This window comes from Musca autumnalis, unplaced genomic scaffold, assembly GCF_047663935.1.
Source record: "Musca autumnalis isolate F117 unplaced genomic scaffold, ASM4766393v1 scaffold_5, whole genome shotgun sequence".
In the NCBI taxonomy this organism is placed as follows: domain Eukaryota; kingdom Metazoa; phylum Arthropoda; class Insecta; order Diptera; family Muscidae; genus Musca; species Musca autumnalis.
In genome coordinates this window covers 26,271,312-26,293,889 of record NW_027412088.1, presented here as the reverse complement: position 1 = coordinate 26,293,889, position 22,578 = coordinate 26,271,312, and the positions used below count along the sequence as shown (strand labels likewise).

At 38.8% G+C, this 22,578-nt stretch overlaps 2 protein-coding genes across 2 annotated transcripts in view; one reads left to right on the top strand and one right to left on the bottom strand.

The window, feature by feature from the left end:
• LOC141405572 (uncharacterized) overlaps positions 1–22,578 on the bottom strand; it is a 396,796-nt gene that overhangs the window by 344,169 nt on the left and 30,049 nt on the right. The gene's annotated exons all lie outside the window — the stretch shown is intronic.
• On the top strand, positions 5,377–15,981 carry LOC141405571 (peptidyl-prolyl cis-trans isomerase B). Its single transcript, XM_073990084.1, has 3 exons — positions 5,377–5,625; positions 5,940–6,064; positions 15,423–15,981. The coding sequence occupies exons 1-3, from the start codon at positions 5,533–5,535 to the stop codon at positions 15,823–15,825; spliced, it is 621 nt and encodes a 206-aa protein (XP_073846185.1). The 5' UTR covers positions 5,377–5,532; the 3' UTR covers positions 15,826–15,981.

Here is a 22,578-nt window from a genome sequence, read left to right as displayed (position 1 = left end):
GGTCTTCTGTTGGCTGTAATTGTCCTATGTCTTTTATAGCCCGAGGTCTTCTGGAGACCGAAGAATACCTCTGTAGGTCTTCTATAGACCTCGTGAGTTCTCCTATGGGCAGAAGACCTCTTGAGGTATTTTATATACCAAACAGACACCTTGAGATCTTTTATAGACCGAAGAAGACCTCGTGAGATCTTGTATAGAACGGATATGGATCTTCTGAGGTATTCTGTGAACAGAAGCAGAAACCTTGAAGTATTTTATAGACCGGAAAGCACACTTTTAAGTCTTCTATAGACTGGAAATGATCTATTGAAGTCTTTTGTAGATCTTTTTTATAGACCTCAGATATTCTGCAGACCGAAGAAGTTCTACGGCGTCTTGAAGCAGGCCTCAAGCTTTATATACACCAATAAAAAACCTCTTGATTTTTTTATAGAACGGATATGACATCTTGAAGTGTTCTATAGCAAGAAGGAAATATCGTAAGGTCATCTGTAATTCTTCTATGGGCCAACGAGACTCATTGAGATATTCTATAGTCAGAAGACGACTTCAGGTCTTTATGGGAAAAAGAAGATCTCTTAAGGTCATCTATAGAAAACCTCTTTAAGTTTTCTATAGAAATAAGAATGGCTCTTGAGGCCGCCGTCAGTAGACAGAAGATCCCTTCAATAAAAGGTAGAAAACCTCGTGATGTTTTCCATAAAACGACCGAAGAAGACCTCGTGAGATCTTGTATAGAACGGATATGGATCTTCTGAGGTATTCTGTTGACAGAAGCAGAAACCTTGAAGTCTTTTATAGACCGGAAAGTACCCTTTTCAGTCTTCTATAGACTGGATATTATCTATTGAAGTCTTTTGTAGATCAAAGAAGATACCATCAGGTCTCATTTAGACCGAAGAAGAAGCCATGAGTTCTATATACCGAAAAAAAACTCTTAATATAACGAAGAAGACCCCTTGAGATATTCTATAGACCTAAGATATTCTGCAGACCGAAGAAGTTCTTCTGTGTACCGAAGGAGGCCTCAAGCCTTATATACACCGATTAAAACCTCTTGATTTTTTTATATACTGGATATGACATTTTGAAGTCTTCTGTAGACTGCAGAAGACTTCTTGAGCTCTTCTTTATACTGCAAATTATCTCTTGAGGTATTCTATAGCCATAATGAAAACCTCGTAAGTTAATCTGTAATTCTACTATGGGCAAACGAGACTCATTGAGGTATTCTATAGTCAGAAGACGACTTCATGCCTTTATGGGAAGAAGAAGATCTCTTAACGTCATCTATTTATTTATTTATTATGACATGTTTATAAACGTGTAACATATTATAAACTTAGTCTATTTACAAAGATTCTCCATTCATTTGCTATATATTTTAATTGATCGATTGATAAGTTGGTTTCTGTTGTTAGTGTTCTTCTCCATGTTGTTTTCGGCCTGCCTCTATTGCGTGGTCCTTGGGGATTCCAATGGAGAGCTGAGTGGGAAATATCAGTTTTGCTTTTTCTTAGAGTGTGGCCGAGCCAGCCATATTTCCTTTGAGTGATTGCAGATTTTATTTCCTGTTGATTTGTTATATTCCAGAGACGTTCGTTAGATATAGTTTGTGGTCACCATATTTTTAATATATTGCGAAGACATCTGTTTATAAATACTTGAAGTTTATTGGTTATTGTGGTATTGCTAAGCCATGTCTCGGATCCATACAGTAGCGTAGATTTCACGCAAGAATTGAAGATATTAATTTTTGTTTTTATATTTAATGTCTCAGATGACCAAATGTTTTTCAGCGACGCAAACGTTCCTTGGGCTTTTCTAATACGGTTATCAACGTCCTCCATGGTACCTCCTTTTGTTGATAAAATGCTACCAAGATATTCAAAACGGTCCACATTCTGTATTGCTTCTCCATATATCATAAACGGGTTGTTATTATTGGCATTTATCCTCATAGTTCTTGTTTTACCGCAGTTTATTTTCAGACCAACTTTCAATGATTCCTGTGACAGGTTGAGTAACTTGTTTTGCATATCTGAGTATGTTGTTGTAAGTACAACGGCATCGTCTGCATACTCCAGATCCCCAAGTTTTTTGAACAAATTCCAATTTAGACCAGATGGTGTTGAGTCTAGATTTTTAAACACTGCGTCAAGAACTGTGACGAATAATAGCGGTGATAATGTGCAGCCTTGTCGCACTCCGCTGGTTGTAAAAAACGCTTCGCTGAGGACTCCTTCGTGCAACACTCTGGAAGTCGTACCATTATAGCTATTTTCTATAAGTGTCACTAGTTTCTTGGGTATTCCTTTTGATAGAAGTGAGCTCCATATGTATTTTCTGTTTAGGACATCGAACGCTTTTTCATAGTCCACAAATGCTAGATATAGACTTGGATTGTTCGATGATGATTCTTGTTGTGCATATGTGGTCGATGCATGAATTCCTTGCTCGGAAACCAGCTTGGTTTTTTCGCAACAATTTTTCTAATAGTTCGGCTATTCTATTTAAAATTATTTTGTTGAAAATTTGTAGTGTTGATGGCAGTAAAGATATGCCTCTCCAGTTGCCACATTTTGTTCTGTTGCCCTTTTTAGGAAGTTTCACTATAATTGCTTCTTTCCAGTCTTGTGGGATAGTTTCCTCCTCCCATATCTGTTTGAATAACGGGTGTAGTTTTTCAGCCATTATATTGCTACAGACTTTAAAGCATTCTGCTGGAATACCGTCGTTGCCTGGGGCTTTACCGGGTTTTAGGGTATTAATAGCTTCTTCTATTTCAGCAATTGAAGGATTTTTTGTTTTTACCTCTGCATTTGTGGGATGTATTTTTGAGATGAGGAATTGAGCTTGGTAGTATTGGCTGATATTCAGCGTTTTTTCAAAATGTCCCACTTGAGCATATATATATATAGGAAAGTAGGTTGCGCAACTGACTGTAAAATGACTCTTTTTCTGTTAGATCGCTTTCTTCTGTGGGACCGTTGCACTGCATTACAGTAATTATATTACACTTAGTTCTTAAGTTGGCAGTAATAATACTTTCCGATAATGCCTTCCAGTCTAAGAGGGCTTTTTGAGATGACCTTGTAAAAAATATCCCTACGCCTCTTATGTGGTTCTCATCTTGGGTCGGCATTCCGGAGTACAGTAGTATATCACCTTTTCTATTGCGTACCTCGCCACATCCATTCCATCTGACTTCGCTGAGACCACAGACACTGATATTCAATCGATCACATTCTTTTGACAGCTCAGCAAATTTCCCAGATTGATAGAACGTTCTGACATTCCATTGTGCAAATCGTATCCTTTTAACATAGCCTTTGTTCGTCATCAAATAGACCAACGATACCTAGTTCGGTGATAGGGCTGCTATCTTGTATTTGGATTTGTTGTTTGTAATTTCAGGCCTCCGAACCTGCCATAATTATGATGCGATTTCTAAACATTTTCTCTTAGAAACAGATGTTATGGTTATTCCGCCAATAATCGGACTTCAGAGCCTCTTCTGCAAAACAGCAGGGTCCGCCACTGGTCGGGGAGGTTGACATTAATGTAGGAGAGGCTTTATATTATCATATGAGATATGTACGCATCACTACACCTTTGACCCCAAGGTCATCTATAGAAATATGAAAACCTCTTTAAGCCTTCTATAGAAATAAGAACGCTTTTGAGTCCGCCTTCAGTAGACAGAAGAAGATCCCTTCAATAAAAGGTAGAAAACCCCGTGATGTTTTCCATAAATGAAACGGCCTTGTAAGGTCTTCTATTGCACAAAAAGTCATCTATACAAAAAGATCTCGTGTGGTCTTCTACAGAAAAAAGAAGTTCTCTTGAGGTATGTTATAAAAAGAAGGATGCTTGTTGGGGTCTTATATAGACTGAAAAAGTCTTTTTGAGGTTTTCTTTAGAATGAAGAAGGCTTCTTAAGGTCTTCTACATACGGAAGAAGACTTCTTGAGGTCTTCTATATACGGAAGAAACACTTCTTGGGGTACTTGATAGACAGAATGATATACAAAAGAGGGTATCCAAATCCATATACCTAATCTAAGATCTGATAAGACTTCTATATAATATTTTACGCTATTAAAAAAAACTCGTCGATGTAATCAAATCAATTTATAAGCCATGTTAACAGTACCGAAATTATGCTGTTGTTGTAACAGCATAAAAACCTACATACATAGAACCGTAGGTTTGATGCTGGGTTGGCAGCCGCTGGCCGAAACACTATGGTTTCGGGTCAATCCGGTACGAAAGAACCCGCTGCCGTGGGATTGACCGAAATTATGTTGTCATGTACTTCGTAGCTATCTTATATGCTGTTTAAATTAGAGCTTTTTGCAGGGTTAACCTTCTTTATAAGGATTTATTTGAAATATAAGCAATGGAATTGACATTTAAAACCCAGTCGGTTTGTTAAATCCGGTTATATAAGTTAGACCTTTGGGAGTTAAGGTCTTAAAAAAATTAAAATCTACTAGATCTGTACGCGGTACTTTATCGAAAAGGACCGCGGACCCTCTTTTTACCGAAGTTCAATTATCAAAATTGAACTTATCTTTGTGAAACTTATCGAAAGTTCCACTGCTCCCTTTTGCGAATTAAAAAACTGTTTGTTTGTCTTAAAATTATTTTACAATCATAAATTGGAATACAAATATTTGCTTGTTTAACACTTTGATTTTCCCTGAAATCATGCCACTCAGCTTTTAATGAGTTGTTGTTACCAAAAAGAAAATTCTAGTGAATTTGGTCTGCACGCGCCAAGCGTTGCATTGGCTGACGAAGTCAACTACCGGAAATTGTATTTTTTTGGTTTATTGAAATAATCGGACAGACGAAATATTTGCAAAGCAACGGAAATGTATTTTTTGGGTTTATTAGAATAATTAATCGGAATTGAATGTTGGGAATATTTGGGACAGACGAATGTCTGCAATGCAATTTCATTGGAATTGAATAAACAGAAATTGCAACTTTATTGTTGCTGAGTTGAGAATTATTCTTTAATGAAATTATGTTTTATTGGGTCAACAACATATTATGTGTTAACTTGTACAAACGGGGTATTATTATAGATTTTTTCCTCAGTTATATACCGCCGCCAGACATAATAAATCATACGATTAGACGTCAAATTTCCAGTATTATATTCGATAATTCAACGTTCCCATCTCTGTTGTACATAGAATCTCTAGTGGTTTCTTTCATTCTCGCTGAAAAAAGAAAAATAATCATTTCTTTCAATTTTTATAACAATTACGTGTCACAATGCAATAGACTGCCCCAACTCAAAGCTAGTCGAACTCTTCCAACACATGGAAGATGAATATGGACAAGAAGAGTATAACAGTTGACGACTGTTATCTGTACGAGAAGATAAACTGGGGAAAATTCACTGTTAAACGTAGAGGGTTTTGGAAAGAAACAAAACAGTCGTTAGTTGATACTGGACACAGAAAGTTATTGCGCCGGACGTACAAAATCAAAATTCTATCGAAGAACCTGAACACAATGAAATTGTTTTTGTCTTTGTGCCTAGTGGCATCAGTGGCTACCACTTTTGTAAATGCTGATGATAATAAAGGACCCAAAGTAACCGAAAAGGTAAGAACGAAATCAAAATGGGGGATTCTTTGAAAGCAACATTAGTGCAAAAAAATTAAATATTAAAAATATTATTGATGAACTGTTTAGTGATTGGGGATGTCTTTCTTCACACCCTTCCTTCTCAGCTCTACAAACTTTTTTTGCAAATAATAAATTTAAAAAATTTTGGCAAATGTTCTAATAACAAAAATTGTGTGTATATGTGTTTTCTTTCCATTGTTTGTGCTGCGGCTACTGATGATGATGATGTTGATAATGACAATTCCCTTGCCTCCACTTTTTTTTGCATGTGCTGCTCCCCGCTGCATTAGGTTTACTTTGACATAACAATTGGTAATGAACCGGCCGGTCGCATTGAAATCGGTTTGTTTGGTAAAACCGTACCCAAAACTGTCGAGAACTTCAAACAATTGGCTGACAAACCCGCTGGAGAAGGGTAAGTTATATTCAAGAATTTCTTTCTTTAAAGTAAACGAAAAACAGAACAGGGTGGATAGAATAAGAAGTGAAGAGAATTAAAAAAAAGATGGTTGACACATTAATTATAACAAATGACTTCGGTATGTTGTTGTGTGGTTTTTAGGTTAGTTTTAATTGAGACTCAAGCTGCTATTGTGTGTTGTTTTTGTGTAGTTTCTTTCTTCTGTCGTGCCTTACAGCACTTTAAAAGATTCTTGACTGTAGATAACAGTACAATGACGGATAATGTACACGATAGCATATTGAGTACATTGACTGTTGTTGAGTGTTTATATTTTTGTTTGTCAGAAACATGAAAACAAAGTCAGCCAACTCAGCAGTGATGCTAACAACCAACTTTGGCCCTTTGTCTTGTGAAAATTATGAAAGGATTTAAAATAGGTTAAAGGGGAGTGCCTTCTTGAAGAACGTAACAAACGAAATAGCTACATATATGAATAAAAATACTAAACATAGAGTTAAAATCGGGAATAGGCGCGACCTCCCCATTTCTTTGAAATGTTTTCCACAGATAGTTCTTACCGCCCTGAATACAACAACATATACCCAAACGAAGCAAAGGCATTTTCGTGTTCCATGGACCCCAACACGATAAAAATTTGTAACAGAACGCTTGAATATGTTTCTGGTCAACTATTGAAACACAATGTCAATTATCGATATTTTCCGAAAAATGTGCACTTTATCAAGTCCAAAACTGCGGAGCATTCCAATACTTTTGCGGTACACTAGAGAAATTTTAATTATTGTGTTGGCTACAATTTTGGTGTTTTTGTTGGATAGCAAATCTCAATAGTTTGACTGTTATATGCAAAAATATCCAAAAAACTCAAATAAAAAACTTCAAGTCAAAATCGGGAGGCTCGATTTTCATCGTTGACGTATGGTCCAGTGGACTTTTTTGCTCAGTTCAATCCCAGGAATCAGAAACGCGAAGGGCCGACCAAGGTTTTTTCCTTCCACACAAATCGCCCCGGCCTAATATACATATGTATATGTTTAAAATCCCGGCGAAAGGCTGAAACTTACAAATGTAAAAGTATAACTTTGTTCGAGTAGCAGGCTTTTGGCCCCGTCCCTTAAAATAGAGATGCACAGAGAGAGAGAGAGAGAGAGAGTCGGACATATTTTCTGTTAAATATTTCGATAAGTTTGAGCATGCGACAGGATAACGTCGTATTTTTAAAATTTGAAGAAGTACAAATCATCTTCTATGAAATGGGCAGAATGATCTTTTATGAGAAGGCATGCCGCTCTTCTACGAGATGACTAACCTATAAATCTTCTGTCAGAAGACCAATAGATATTTTATTAGAAGGCCCAAAAAGAAGAGAAGGCTTACAGGTATTCTTTATACGCTCAGCCTTGAGGCTAACGAGGGTGTATACATTTTTATACGACCAAAAATATGTCTCATTGAAATAGCCGTTTTAGACCCCAAGTGTGTTTGGACGAAATTAGTCTTAAACTATTTGGAGTCGATTTAGACATGTCCGTACGTCTGTCTGGCTGGTGGGCACGATGACTCACGAACGGATCAACCGATTCCAACCAAATTTCGGACTTCGTGATTTTTGTCCCAAACTTATTTAAGTTCGAAGATGGGCCACACCGGTCCACTCCTTCATGTACATCCCCCACAAAAGTTCGAAAATGTTCGGACAAATTTTAGGGAGTAACCGATTTGGTCCATACTTCGCACCTCGTCAAATTTCTACCAGACATAGATCAAGTTCGAGTATGGACTCTAACGATCCATTGCTTCAACTATCTCTCACACAAAATTTCGGAAAAGTTCAGTTTAAGATCTTCTCTCGAATCGCTTTGATTTTTGTTGTAGCAACTTGTATTCGCTGCTCCCATTACGGTGGTACAAGTTTTTTCAAGGGCAAGTCTATACTTCCCGAATAAAGAGCCCTATGTCACCATTTGTAGTGGCTGAAGCGCATTATAACTCTTGAACAGATTAACCGATTCGGTCCAAAATGTGACCTTCGTAATATTTTGTCCAAACTTAATTTAAGTTCGAAAATGAGCCATATCGGTCCACTCCTTTGGGTACCTCCCCCACAAAAGTTCAAAAATGTTCGAAAAAATTGTGCGCACGATAACTCTTGAAAGGAGTAACCGTTTTGGTGCATACCTTGCACGTCGTGAAATTTCTACCAGACCTAAATGAGGTTCTAATATGGACTCCAACGATCCATTGCTTCAACTATCTCTCACACAAATTTTCGGATAAGTTCAGTTTAAGACATGCTCTCGAATCGATTTGATTTTTGTTATAACAACTTGTATTCGCTGCCCTCATTACGACGGTATAACTTTTTTTCAGGGCAAGTTCATACTTCCTGAGAAAACAACCCGAAAGTTGTAAAACCCCCTATGGCACCGTATGTAGTGGCTGGAGAGCTCGAACCGAGCTCCTTCCGGTACCTCCCCCACAAAAGTTCGAAAATATTCGATTTCGATAACATTTGTCCAAACTTAGTTTAAGTTCGAAGAAGGACTATATCGGTCCACCCATTCCGGTACCTCCCCCTCAAAAGTCCAAAAATATTCACTAAAATGGTACGCAAGACAATCTTGAAATTATCTTCAAATTTAGTTTAACTTCGAGAATGGCCCATATCTGTCTTCTCCATAGGGTTCGAAGATCCTTTGGAAATTTATACCGATGCTTCTCCATGTGATCCTGTTTACAGAGATGGGCAAGTTCATGCTTCTTGACATAGCGGCGAAAAAACTAAGTTATACGGTGAACAATTGAAATGACTGGAGGACGCACTATCTATCGAAAAGACATTACTACCAAAATAAGGTCCACTTCCAAAATGAACTATGTCTATCCATTCCTTCAAGTACCTCCTCCGCAATACTTTTGAGCTTTTGTCGGCGAGTTCATACGTCCAAAAAGGGCCACAAAATCTGAAAATCCCCTAATACTTAATTATTGGGGAAAGGGATTTTGGTTGCGTAGCCGGTATTCGATTCGATATTGTCAATAGATGAATGTTCCATTTCACACAGGCTGAGGGTTATCTCTGTCGGCAAAGCCAACTGATACTTTTTTACTTGTTTAGAATACTTTTTGAAACTTATCAGTCTTGAAATCGAACTTTTATTGGCCTCTAATGATCTTATCTGATATGAGACTGGCGTCGCATTTACTATAAATCTTACTCAGCTTTGTGGGAGGAGAAGACCCATAGAGAACGGTACAATAATATATGTATATGCGTTGAAGACCTCCTATATTAGTGAAGACATTACTGATCAGTTTCCCTAAAAGATGATTTGCCAAGTCCGAACAACGTGTCTTAATACACCACTTGTTGAGAAGTTTTACATGGCTTAAATACTCAGGAGATGTCGCCAACATTATGCTGCGAAGTATTTTTACCATCGTTGAAAATGTGAAGTTGACTTGCCTGCGAATCGAAGTCGGACATTTAATGCAAGACGGGTGTGCTTCTTGAGTGTAACTCAGCTCCGCGACCAAAAAGATTACATTAAACATAGAAGTACAGACTGATTAGACTATCTTGTCATTGATCTTCTTTACATTATTAAATTTCCCCCAAAAAATCGGATCCTCATCACAAAGTGTATCTCTAGTATATTTCAATGAAAGTGAAGAACATGTATGTACTGTACATACGAGCACACATTGATAGAAATGTCAAAAATATAAATTAGGTCACAAATCTCTTATCACACAAACACACCCAGTTGCCCATCTCTTCTAAGAGTGCGATGATAAAATGTAGCATTTAAAAAAAATTGTTGTTTGTTTTGTCTTTTCAATTTTATTACACAAAAACCCGTGTAATAGATATAGTATTCATGTACAATGTTAAGGTCCGTCTGCAGTTATATTTATAAAATTTTGACAATTTTCATGAATGGCATCAGTGGCAAGGTGGTGGTGATGGCTAAGCATGAAAATTGTGTGTATATTTATTAATGTGAGTGCCGCAAGTGTCTATGCTCTAACCCACGTGGACGATTTTTCAAAGAAGACAAGAAGCAAATTTACTCTTAGCAATTTTTATTTTGATTTTTTGGATAAAATAAAGTTGAAAAGATGAAAATCGTGTGTTAAAAAATAATACTAGTTATGACAGAAAATGTCAAAGAAGAACCAGTGTTGGTTTTTTTATGGAAATGGGTAAAGTTGCAGGGTATACATATACAATACATTGATGATCCCAGCTAGTATCAGAGCCATATAGACTTAAGATAAGGTCACATTAGGCAAATATTTGCCCCAGCGACCTGCAGTGTGCGCTTACTGACAGCAAGTCAGCGTAAATAATGCATTGAAATGTATGCTCTCGGTAATCGCGCACTGCCTGTCGCTGGAGCAAATATTTGCCTAATGTGACATTACCTTTACGCATTAGCCTAAAAGAATCATCTCAGTTTATTCGTTCTTAGCAGAAACTATCATACACTCCACGTCAGTAGAATAAGACACCTATATTTCTGTTAATGTTAGCTTATTTATCTCAAAGCGAATGAATCTATGCTTTTAATCTTGTACAGATTTAAAGTCTTTAAAAGGGCTTACATTGGCACATGGTTGAAACATCTAGGAATATCAGTAGAAGCCCTGCTAGACTAATGTGTGGTTTGGCGAATAGGGCTTTCGACGGTGATAATTTGTAGTCTAGTGTTTTTCGTTTATTAATAGAAACAAATAAAACTGTAAATATAATATGGAAGTTTTAGTATGTATCTTGTTTGTATCATTATCTTTCTACGGAATACATTATCGAAAACTGGTTTCTCACATTTCGCAAATTATTGGTGCAGATATAGGTTGTCATAATTAAGTTTCTATGTTAGTGAACTTTTACCAAAACCATTTATTTTTATGATAAATATTGATCTTTTGATGAAAAATTAGCGAGTAAAAAAAAAACGACTGTAAGAATGGAATATACCCCATGAACATATCCGACAATGTAAATAAAATGCGTTTTCCATTAGTCAGAGTCCGCAACACAGCAATTTCACTGAGAAATAAGTAAAATAGATTCAGTCGGCTTTGCCGACAGCTGCGACAGCCTATGGTTGCAAAAAGAAAAAAAAAAAAAAAACTTTAAACAACACAGACCACGGAAAAAACTTAATTATTCTTATATTGCAAGAATACCACTTGGGCGGTAGTTTTGGAAGTTCGGCCCATTATTGGGAGAAGAATGGAGAATAAAATTATACCATCGCCAAACAAACCTCAAAGACTACTAGAAATTTTGGTGCAAGAGCTGTATGAAAGAGTGGCCTAAAATATTGGGACATTTTGGGGCCCATATCTCAGAAAGTATTGACTTCCTCTAGAAAACAAACATGGCTCTGGGTCTATCTCCAGTTCCAAGAAGGTGGCTGCTTCGATGGGATGTAACCACACATCCACTGGAGTTAGATGAGTAGGGTTGACTGGGCAGTTGAAAAGGTGTTTTGTGTCGTGCGGGCCCATGCCACATACTGGGCAGATGTCTTGCACGGCGCGGTCGATTTCCGCCCAATAAGAATTTAGGCGACTGCAATATCCCGAGCGTAGTTGAGCGAAAACTACTCTAGTTTGTCGTGGCAGCTGACGCTCCTCAGCTGCAATAGATGGGGGATGTATTTCGAGGACTTTATTCACACTATAAATGCTTAAGGCCTTGGCAACTGCATCCGTGTGAATACTATTTAAACCTGCTTGATACGCTTGTTGATCTAGGGGTTCTTTCCTGTATCGTTGGACCTCTCCCTCTAGAGCATGGATATCCTTCCTGATCTGTTTGTATGTGCCGGGCCCACACACAAGATGGTGATTGGGATGGCTCACACGGTAACATACAAGCAGGTACTGCAACGAAAGCATCTCATTGTGTTGCTTTACTGGAAGAATTTTTGCCTCCTCATGTAGATGGTCCACTGAAGATTAGAGGAGGCACGCTGTTGCTGTTCTCAGGGCGGCATTCTGGCAAGTTTGAATCTTTTTCCAATTCGTATCACATAATCTCGGGGACCAGACTGGCGCCGCATAGCTTACCACAGACCGACCTATCGCGTTATATGTGGTCAACAAGGTTTCTTTATCTGCACCCCAAGTGCTGCCGGCTAGGGACTTGAGTATCTTGTTCCTACTTTTCAGTTTGTCGCAGATAGCTGTGGCGTGCGCGCACGTCGTGAAAGTAGTGTCGAATGTGACCCCTAAAATTTTGGGACAGTTTGTGGTCGGAATTCTGCTACCGTCGACCACGACATTCAATTCTCTTCCAAACTGCGCTGTCCATGTGGTGAACAGAGTGGCTGTTGATTTTGTGGCGGAAATCTGCATATTCCTCGAATTGAAAAAGGTGGTAAGATCGGTTAAATAGTTGTTCAGTCTCTCACAGATGTCATCAGGATAGGTACCCGACGCCAGAATCGTGCAATCATCCGCATACGTTACGATCTCGATGCCGTCTGGAGGGGGCGGAATACAGGAGAGGTAGAGGTTAAACAGTTCCGGAGATATCACCCCACCTTGGGGAACACCCTGTTTCACTCTACGGGGTTTGGACTTCTTGTTCCTGAATTCCACGTACGACTGGCGTCCACACATATAATTGACTATCCAACGTTTCAAGCTTTGCGGGAGGGTTGTCTGCTCAATGTCCTCAAACAGCGTGGAGTGCCTGACTGTATCAAAGGCTTTTGATAAGTCAAGAGCCACCATCACTGTTCTATCGCACGGCCGTCTCTGGTTGAGTCCTTGACAAATATGTGTGGTAATGGCGTGCAGTCGTGCTGTGCTGCTTACGGAATCCATGCTGATGATCGGCAACTTGATAGCTATTTCTGATACTAGGGAGGACTAAGGCTTCAAAGGTCTTTGCTACGGGAAACAAAAGCGAAATCGGCCTGTACGATTCACTTTTGTTGGCATCATTGCCGGGCTTCCGTAGTGGGACCACCCTGCCCATTTTCCAGACTTCGGGAACAATGAGGGTGGATAGCGACAAGTTGAGAACTTTAGTGAGATACTCCACTCCCGGCTCATCCAGCTGCTTCAGCATTACCATGGAGATTCTATCAGGGCCCAACGCTTTGGATGATTTAGCGTTCCTGATGGCATTGGCAACATCATCCATTGTAAACTGTGGTGGTTCCTCCTCGGCAGGAAGAGATCTGATGCGACGTAATACTCTTCTCTTCGCCCTGTCTCTCTCGGGATGCTAGACAAACTGTCGATTGAAATAACTTGCGCACCTCTTCGGGTCAGTCAACGTAACGTCGCCAAACGTGACTGAGGTCCTATCTTCCCTTCTTCCAGGGTTCGAGAGTGACTTAACCGTTGCCCACAATTCACCGGCTTCAATGTTGCAACTCTTTAGATGATTTAACCACTTGTTCCGCTTGTGCTCGCCGACCAGCCTGTTAACTTCCAGTGTCAGCTCCCTGACTCTGGGGTCATTGGGGTTGGTTCGGCGAAGCTCATCATGCTCATTTGCTAATCCCGTCGCCTCTGCACGGAAGTTTGGTCTTACTTCGGGTATTCGACCAGCAGGATTATTGCGAGCGGCTGCAGCAGTGATGATGTCTCGGGACATCCTTTCCGCTACCCGAACATCAGAAGGATTGGACAGTTCTCTGAAGCGGTGATTGGTGAACTCTCTGAAACCTGGCCAATCAGCTTTCTTATGTTTGACGAATGTGCGGCGTTCAGAGGTAATGAAATCGGGTGGTCTGCTAATGGATACAATTATGACGGGAAATGACGGGTTGCCAGGTAACGTCATTTGTCAGACCAGGTGACACGATGGTTATGTCTGGCGAGCTGTGACACTATCCTCCATTTCTGGTAGGGGCGTCATCATTGACCGTGCAAAACGTAGAGCTGTCAATCTGCTCAGCCAGCGCTGTACCTCTCTGGTCGTTTCCGAGGGCCGAATGCCACATCTCATGATGCGCATTAAAGACCCCCAGGACCAGACGATTATGACCTTCCAAAAGCGGGCTAATGTTATGCACGTGATCTGAGATACAGCTATTTCTCGGCGGGATGTATACGTTCAGCAACTCTATCTCGGCAGTTCCACACCTGACTGCTACCCCCATACATTCCATGTACGGGTCACTAGAGACAGGCTCAAGCGAGATAGGTCTGTATTGGACAGACTGGTGCAATAGGAAAGCTAATCCACCACCTCCACTTCTGGTGCGATCTTTCCTTAGCACATAATGTTGTAGACATTATTACCGACATAGTCCATTTTGAAACCGACATAGGCCAATCATCCATTTTAGTTTGTCACCGTGGAATTTTTAGAGCTTTTGAATCATTACGTCAGGTAGTATGGACTTGTCCCCGAAAAACTACTAGAAGAGTTCTTAAACTGCACTTAAGCGAAATTTTTTTGCGGAAGGTACCGGAAGCAGTTGTCCGATAAAGGCCGTCTTTGAACTTTATTTATGTTTGAGAGAAATATTACGATGTGCAATCAGCTAGTTTATTTCGTTGCATGGACTTACAAACAAAAAATTATACAGCTGTAAAACAGGACGTCGGACAGCCCATAAAATGCGGCTGATTTCCGAAACATCAGTTGCCTTGTAGTCATGCATTAAACAAGGGTTTATTAGATCGAGTTCCCCACTACTGCAATTTCTAATGCACGACTACAAAGCAAGTGACGTTTCGGAAGTCACCCTGCACTTAAATGAGTATTTTGAGTTTTTGTGAGAGAGGTACCCGAACGTGTTGTTTAATATGGACCTTATTTACAGTTGATGTACTTTTGGAATAACTGTTAGGATGTGCAATGTTTCCGCCATATCGGATACTCAATCAGTTGTTTTAGTTAGTACTGGCAGTTTTTTTTTTGGAGCTTTTAGGTCAACATTTCAGGAAGTATTAACTTGTCCCCGGAGAAAATTGTTTAGTGTTTACGAAGTTGATAAAATGTGGGATACAATCATTAAATTCAAAAATTTATGTATAAACATATTTGCTATGGCAATACAACAACAGTATTGAACATTTTACCGAGATAATGTCAGTGAAAGGGGCTTAGTTTCCATAATTTAGTAATTTCTCCCCTTACTCCGCCAAACCACTTAGTTTGGTCATTTCTAACCTGAAGTAAGAAATCACATTTCCTCATAAATCATTTTTACGTTTTCTCCAAATGTGTCTAAACATTTAAACTAATTTAGTAAATTGCTTCAAGATTTCCTTTGTGTTCCAATCAATTTCAATTTGTTTAACTAACAGCAAAGTAATAGAGATAACAATTCTAATTTATGTTTTTCTTTCTTTTTTTCAATTCTAGCTATGCTGGCAGCAAATTCCATCGTGTCATCAAAGATTTCATGATCCAAGGTGGTGATTTCACACGTGGTGATGGCACCGGTGGTCGTTCCATCTATGGTGAACGTTTCGAAGATGAGAACTTCAAGCTGAAGCATTATGGTGCTGGTTGGTTGTCTATGGCCAATGCTGGCAAGGATACCAATGGTTCCCAGTTCTTCATTACCACTAAACAAACTTCCTGGTTGGATGGCCGTCATGTTGTCTTTGGCAAGGTGTTGTCTGGCATGAATGTTGTGCGCAAGATTGAAAATAGCGCCACCGATGGTCGTGATCGTCCCGTCAAGGATGTTGTAATTGCCAAGTGTGGTTCTTTGCCAGTTGCTGAACCTTTCTCCGTGGCCAAGTCTGATGCTACTGATTAAATAAGTTAAACGCCCTCCAATTTTTTTATAAGTTTCCTTTTATTTAATGCAGGAGCATAAGTCTTTTTTGTTGTAAAAACAGAGAGAAGATATTAAAAAAAAAAAATAAATAAAAAAACTACATTGTAGATTTTAAAATAAAAAAGGTAAAACAAATGAGATATCCCTGTTAGGTTAACAAACAAACACACACAAAGAACCAGAGTTTAATCAAGTTGTTGCATTTAATTCTCATTAGATTTTAAAGAAACCCCGGAGAAAAGTAGTAGTGGATAGATACTTCATATTAATGCTGTTCCATTATAAGCTATAGAAAACAAGTGATCTTTTGTGAATCTAAATAAAAAATACAATCTATAAACAAAAATTAAAAAAACAATTGTGTATTTATTTGTTATTAAATGTAATATTAATAGACAGATGCATTTATTAAACGTTTTCGATTCAAATAAGAAAACCATTCTATAAGAAATCCAGAGTCCACCTAAACAGCTAATATGCTTGTTTTTTGTAATATTTCTTTAGCCACTTAACCACAGGCGAAAAACTAAGCAAGTGGAATTTCGTTGTATTACTTATTAAAATTAAATCAAATTATAAATATAAAAATTACATAAAAGTCAGCAATTTTCCTTGCGCCAATTCTTTGTCGGTGGAAGAGGAGGAATTGGATATGGGAAAGGGTTCCGCCAAATGCCTCACCTCTCTCTATCATAAAATGTGATAATTGCCGTAAAATTACCTAAAGTAAAAGTTGACCATTGTTACGATTACAAGAACTGTAAAAAAAAAACTTCTTTCTCTACAAAACCAGTTCTTAATTTAAATAAAAAAAAAAAAAACAGTTTTAGAAAACCCACCTCTTTGCCCTCGCCGATTGATTAGCAGTTCTGTTCGATTAACTTGTGCTTTCTTTGTTGCCTTATTCTCGTTTTTGTTTGCATTTGTTTATTTTATTTTTTTTATTTGCATAAACAATTCGAGTCTTGTTGTTGCTTGTTTAACTGTTTAACATTTTGTCAAAAAATTGCTAATCGATCGTGATGAGAATTTCATATTGGCACAGATCGACAATCGTTAAGGTAAACTTATGTTTTTGTGTGATGGTTTTAGAGTTGGCCAACTAAGAAAGGGAACAATCAGTGTGTGGTTTGTATCGAGAATGTTCCAATAAAGATTTGCCTTGGAAAGTTTTACTTTTACCTTATGATTAATTAAGACATCTACAGTGGGGCATTAGGGCGGCCCAAAATTTTTTTTGAAACGTCTATTTTTTGTATTATTCGTTTTTAAGCCACAACAATGAACTGATAAATTTTTCATCGATTGACCCATAATTTGCGTCCTTTAGAGAAATACCGTGAAAATTCACCTTTGATTCCATAGTAATTTGTATGGGACAAATTACTATAGAAACAAAGATCGAAAAAAAAGATCGCTCAGCTGGCACGGGTTAACGTTAACCGATCGCCATAAAATTTCATATATAAGGTTTTTGGATCAAATGGAAAAAAAATTGTTTTTTCTTTTTTGGGCCGCCCTAATGTACATTAATAAAAGCGTTGATTCACCAAAGCCTAGATAAAATAGATGAACTTAAAATATTATAGGACGTCCTCACAAGTGAAAAGTAAACATTGAGATTGCCCAGCTAGCATTTGGACGATCGTTTTTTTTTAAAGCACACTGTGGAGTCTTTTTAGAGGCCTTTTGGTAATCAAAAACTGATTAAGTCGCTGTATGATCAGAAAGGGACTCGAAAGTGACTCCCTGTAATGATTAAAAAGAGTTCAAATTAAAATACAACAACAAATGTGTAGCAATCACAAATAAATCATTGAGGCGTTTAAAATGTGACTATTTTATACCCTTTTATTTCAAAGCGAATATCTCCGCATCTATAATAGGTGCCCAGCAAAATTTTAAGGAAAGGGTTCTACGCGATGATGTGATTTCATGTCATCTTTTGCATTGGTTCAAACGAAGCCGCGAAAGATCCGATCTTTTCATCAGCATTTAAACCCATTCCTTCGATCCAATAAAGATGATGTTTGTGTTTATACCCTCAGCATTTATGCTAACGAGGCTATATACCCTTTCATACGGGCAAAATGTGCCTCATTGAAATAATGCTTTTAGACCCCAAGAATGTTTGGACGAAATGTGTTTCACACAATTTGGAGTTGATTTAGCCATGTCCGTCCGTTTGTCTGTCTGGCTGGAGCACACGATAACTCTCGAACGGATCAACCGATTTGGTCCAAAATTTGGCTATCGTAATATTTTTTCCAAACTTAGTTTAAATTCGAAGATGGGCCATTTCGGTCTACTCCTTGAGGTACCTCCCCCACAAAAGTTCGGAAAATTTGTGCGCACTATAACTCTTGGAAGGAGTTACCGATTTGATCCATACTTTGCACATTGTGAAATGTGTACCTGACTTAGATAAGGTTTCAATATGGATTCAATTGGTCTACTCCTTCGGGTACCTCCCACATAAAAGTTCGGTAAAGTTCACTTTAGGGACTGCTCTCGAATCGCTTTGATTTTTGTTGTAGCAACTTATATTCACTGTCCTCCATACGACGGTACAAGTTCCGGTCCAAAATGTGGCCTTCGTAATATTTTGTGCAAACTTAGTTTAAGTTCGAAGATAAGCCATATCGGTCCACTCCTTCAGGTACCTCCCCCATAGAAGTTCAAAAATGTTGTACGATAACGATGTGTACGATAACTCTTGATGGGAGTGACAGATTTGGTCCATACTTTACACATCCTAATACATCTACCAGGTATAGGTCAGGTTCGAATATGGACTATATTTGTCCACTCCGTCGGGTACCTCCCACACACATTTTTGTATAAATTTACTTTAAGACCTGCTTTCGGATCACTTTGATTTTTGTTGAAGCAACTTGCATTTGCTGCCTAAAAGTTTTTCTAAGGGAAAGTCCATACTTCATGAGAAAAAAAGCCCGAAAACCACCTATGGCACCATATGTAGTGACTCCTCCTTCCGGTACCTCCCCCACAAAAGTTCAAAAATGTTCAGAACATTTGTGAGCACGATAACTCTCGAAGGCAGTAACCGATTTGCACATCGTGAAGCTTCTACCAGACTTAGATTAGGTTCCACTATGGACTCGATTGGTCCACTCCTTCGGGTACCTCCCACACAAAATTTCGGAAATGTTCAGTTTAGGACCTGCTCTCGAATCGCATTGATTTTTGTTGTAACAAATTGTAATCACTCGCCTCCATACGGCGGTACAATTTTTATCAAGGGCAAGTCCATACTTCCTGAGATCCACTCCGTCATATCGGTCCACTCCGTCAGGTACCTCCCACAAAAGTTCAAAAATGTTCGGAAACATTGTGCGCACGATGACTCTTGAAGGGAGTGACCGATTTGGTCTACACTTTACACGTCCTAATTTATCTACCAGATATAGATCAGGTTCGAATATGGACAATATTTGTCTACTCCTTCCGGTACCTCCAACACAAAACTTCGGATAAGTTTACTTTAAGACCTGCTTTCGAATCACTTCGATTTTTGTTGAAGCAACTTGCATTCGCTGCCTCCATTACGACGGTAAAAGTTTTTTCAGTGGCAAGTCCATACTTCTTGGGAAAAACAGCCAAAACGTTGTAAAAAAACCCCTATGGTACCATATGTAGTAGGTGGAGAGCACAATAACTCTCAAAGTGATAAACCGGTTTGGTCCAAAATTTGGCCTTCGTCAAACTTAGTTAAACTTCAAAATTGTTCCATATCGGTTCAACATTTGTGTCGAAGTTCAGTTTAGGGTCTGTTCGGAGATCCTTTGGAAATGTATACCGATGATGTTCTTTGTGGTCCTGTTTACAGCCAAATTATATTTTCCGTGGACAAGTCCATGCTTCCTGGCATACTGGTCCAACAGGTGTTCGATATCTATCGAAAAGATATGTCTCTCAAAATAAGATCCACTTCCGTAATGCACTATGTCGGTCCATTCCCTCCTCCGCAAAAATTTTGAATTTAGTTTGAACAAAAAGTGCCACAAAATTCAGGAAAGACCCTAAATACATTCGATCTGTCCGTAAATGAAAGTACTGATTCACATAGGCTGAGGGTATATCTCTGTCGGCAAAGCCGACTGACACTTTTTACTTGTTCTGCTTAATCTGGCTCTGGGTCTATCACCAGTTCGAGTCCTCGACCAAAATATGTGCATCGCTATTGTCGTGATGTGCTGCTTACGGAACCTATGCTGATGATCTGCTACTGGATAGCAATTTTTGACTCTGGGAAGGATTAAAGCATCTATGAACTTTGATATGGGATACAAAAGCGAAATCGGTTTGTACGATTTGCCTTTGTTGGCATCCTTGCCTGGATTTAATCGCGAGACCACCCTGCCCTTTTTCCAGACTTTGGAAACTATGTTTAAGCATTATCATGGAGATTCCATCAGGGTCCAATGATTTGGATGATTTTGCTTTCCTGATGACATTCGCAACATGATCCATTGGAAATTCTGGTGGTTCATCCTCGGAAAGAGATCTAATGCGACGTAGTACTCTTCGCCCTGCCACTCCCGGGGTTAAAATAACTTGCTCATCCCTTCGGATCTGTCAGAGTAACGTCGCCTAACGTGACTGAGGTGGTCCTGATAGGGCGGTCTGCTGATGGATATAATTATGGGAAGATGGTCTGACCCAAAGAGAAACGACGGATTGCCTGATGGCGTAATTTGTCAGACCAGGTGACACGATGGTTATGTCTGGTGTATAAGTTAGATACGTTGGCCTTCAGCTTCCCGAGCCCAGTCGATCACGGATGCTGATTGACAGTTCGTGTATCACCTCTACAAGTTCCCTCTGCGGAGACCGGAGAGTGTAGATATTAACGGGCGACGGTTGTTGTTGGTTTGCTCATTTTGATACATAGAGACTCTGCTCTCACTGAAATAAATGTAGTTGTAGTAGTAAAAAACCGAAGATCCTCTGCGATCATGACGATCCTCTGCGATCACTAAGATCCTCTGCGATCCAATGAACCTCTGCGTTCACTTTAGTTTTATCTTTAAAAGAGAAAGCACCTAGCAAAAGGTAATCTTGTTGTCATAAACAAAACAAACAATTCAATAAACCAGCAAACATTTATTATTATAAAAGAACTGATACCTCTGTGTTTTTATTTATCTTTTCTTTTCCCCTCATTGCTCTACACAAACATCTGGCGAACTATGACACTCTCCGCTATGACACTCTTCTGTAGAGGCGTCCTTATCGACTTGCAAAAAGTAGATCTATCAATCTGCTCATTTCCGTAGGAGGCTAATGTTGGGTATATAACCTGGAGTACAGCTATTTTTACGTTAAGCAACTCTACTTCCACAGATTCACACGTAACTGCCACCTCTGTACATTTCATGTACGGGTCATTAGAGCCAGGCTCAGGCATTTCCAGGGATTGGAACAGTAGAGGGTGATGTTATGTGCTGCGTGTGTGGCTGCTGTTTGAGGGACTTTGGGCGTGTCTCCCTCCTATTCCGATGACGACGACTCATCTGTCGTAGTCCTTCACATACACGAGTCCAGAACAACCCCTGAGATGCAGCCATCCCGGCATCTATTGCATCTCACCGCAGTTTGATTGTGTTGGATGCGGATGTGACAAACTGAGCAAATCCATATTGGTTCTGGGTTTTCCTACGTTCCGGCACGGACCAAAAAGATGCTTTAAAAATCCTAAAAGTGTAGGGAAGGTAATAAATGGTACTTAATTTTGCATCATTTAGTACTATAATTCAGAGTTTTGGAATTTTTCGGAGTAAATGAAGGAATGTTGTTCATCATTCTTTTCGAAAGTTCTTGTGTTAACCAACCATTTATGTCGGTCACCCTTAGATTCTTTTAAGGGCTTTGGTGTCGTGTCAGGAAACAAGGAATAGCCCAATTAAAATAATTATATCAAACAATCCTTGAACTGCCCTTAAACTACACTTAACACGGTGCGCCTTAACTTACTTTAAATGATAGGTGCTTACACCTGGGAAGTTTTTGCTGATTCTTAAACAGCAATGTTCATAGATGTGAAAAATGCAAAAACAAGAAAAAAATCGACGGAGGGACTTTTAAATAAATCGCGGTCAATGTTCACATTTTTAGATTTATTTTAGGTTTTCAGGATTTTTTAGAAACGAGTCCTATTGAAATAGGACCAAAGAAAATGTTGTAGAAGATTTTCACTGCTACAAAATTTTCTTTAGTCCCATTACGATAGGACTTGCCGCTTTCAAAATCATGAAAATCTGAAATAAACCTAATAATGTGAACTTTGAGCGCGATTTATTTAAAAATACCTCTAGCGGTTTTTCTTGTTTTTGGATTTTTCTCATCTGTGGCTGGTAAAAGCTACGAAAATACCTTGTAGAGAATTTTCCCTGCTAAAACATTTTTTTGGTGCCATTTCGATAATACTTGCGGTTTCCAAACAAGATCGTAATAACCTAAAAAACCTAAAAATGTGAACTTTGAACGTGATTTATTTGAAAATCCCTCCAGCGATTTTTTTTTTTTTTTTGGTTTTTTGATTTTCATCTCATCCATGAACAGAACATTGAAGTTTCAGAATCCTTAAAAAACTTCCCACGTGTAAGCACCATTTATTTAAAGTTAGTTAAGGCGCACCGTGCTAAGGAGAATATTTTGTGTGGGAATCCATATTCGTAAAGAATAATCAAGGTTTCACTATACTTTCGT

Excerpts from the sequence above, each read along its gene's own strand:
- LOC141405571 (XM_073990084.1), top strand. The coding sequence starts at position 5,533 with ATGAAATTGTTTTTGTCTTTGTGCCTAGTGGCATCAGTGGCTACCACT. Across the intron at positions 5,626-5,939 it reads GACCCAAAGTAACCGAAAAG|GTTTACTTTGACATAACAAT; the intron begins GTAAGAACGAAA and ends CCGCTGCATTAG. Across the intron at positions 6,065-15,422 it reads GACAAACCCGCTGGAGAAGG|CTATGCTGGCAGCAAATTCC; the intron begins GTAAGTTATATT and ends TTTCAATTCTAG.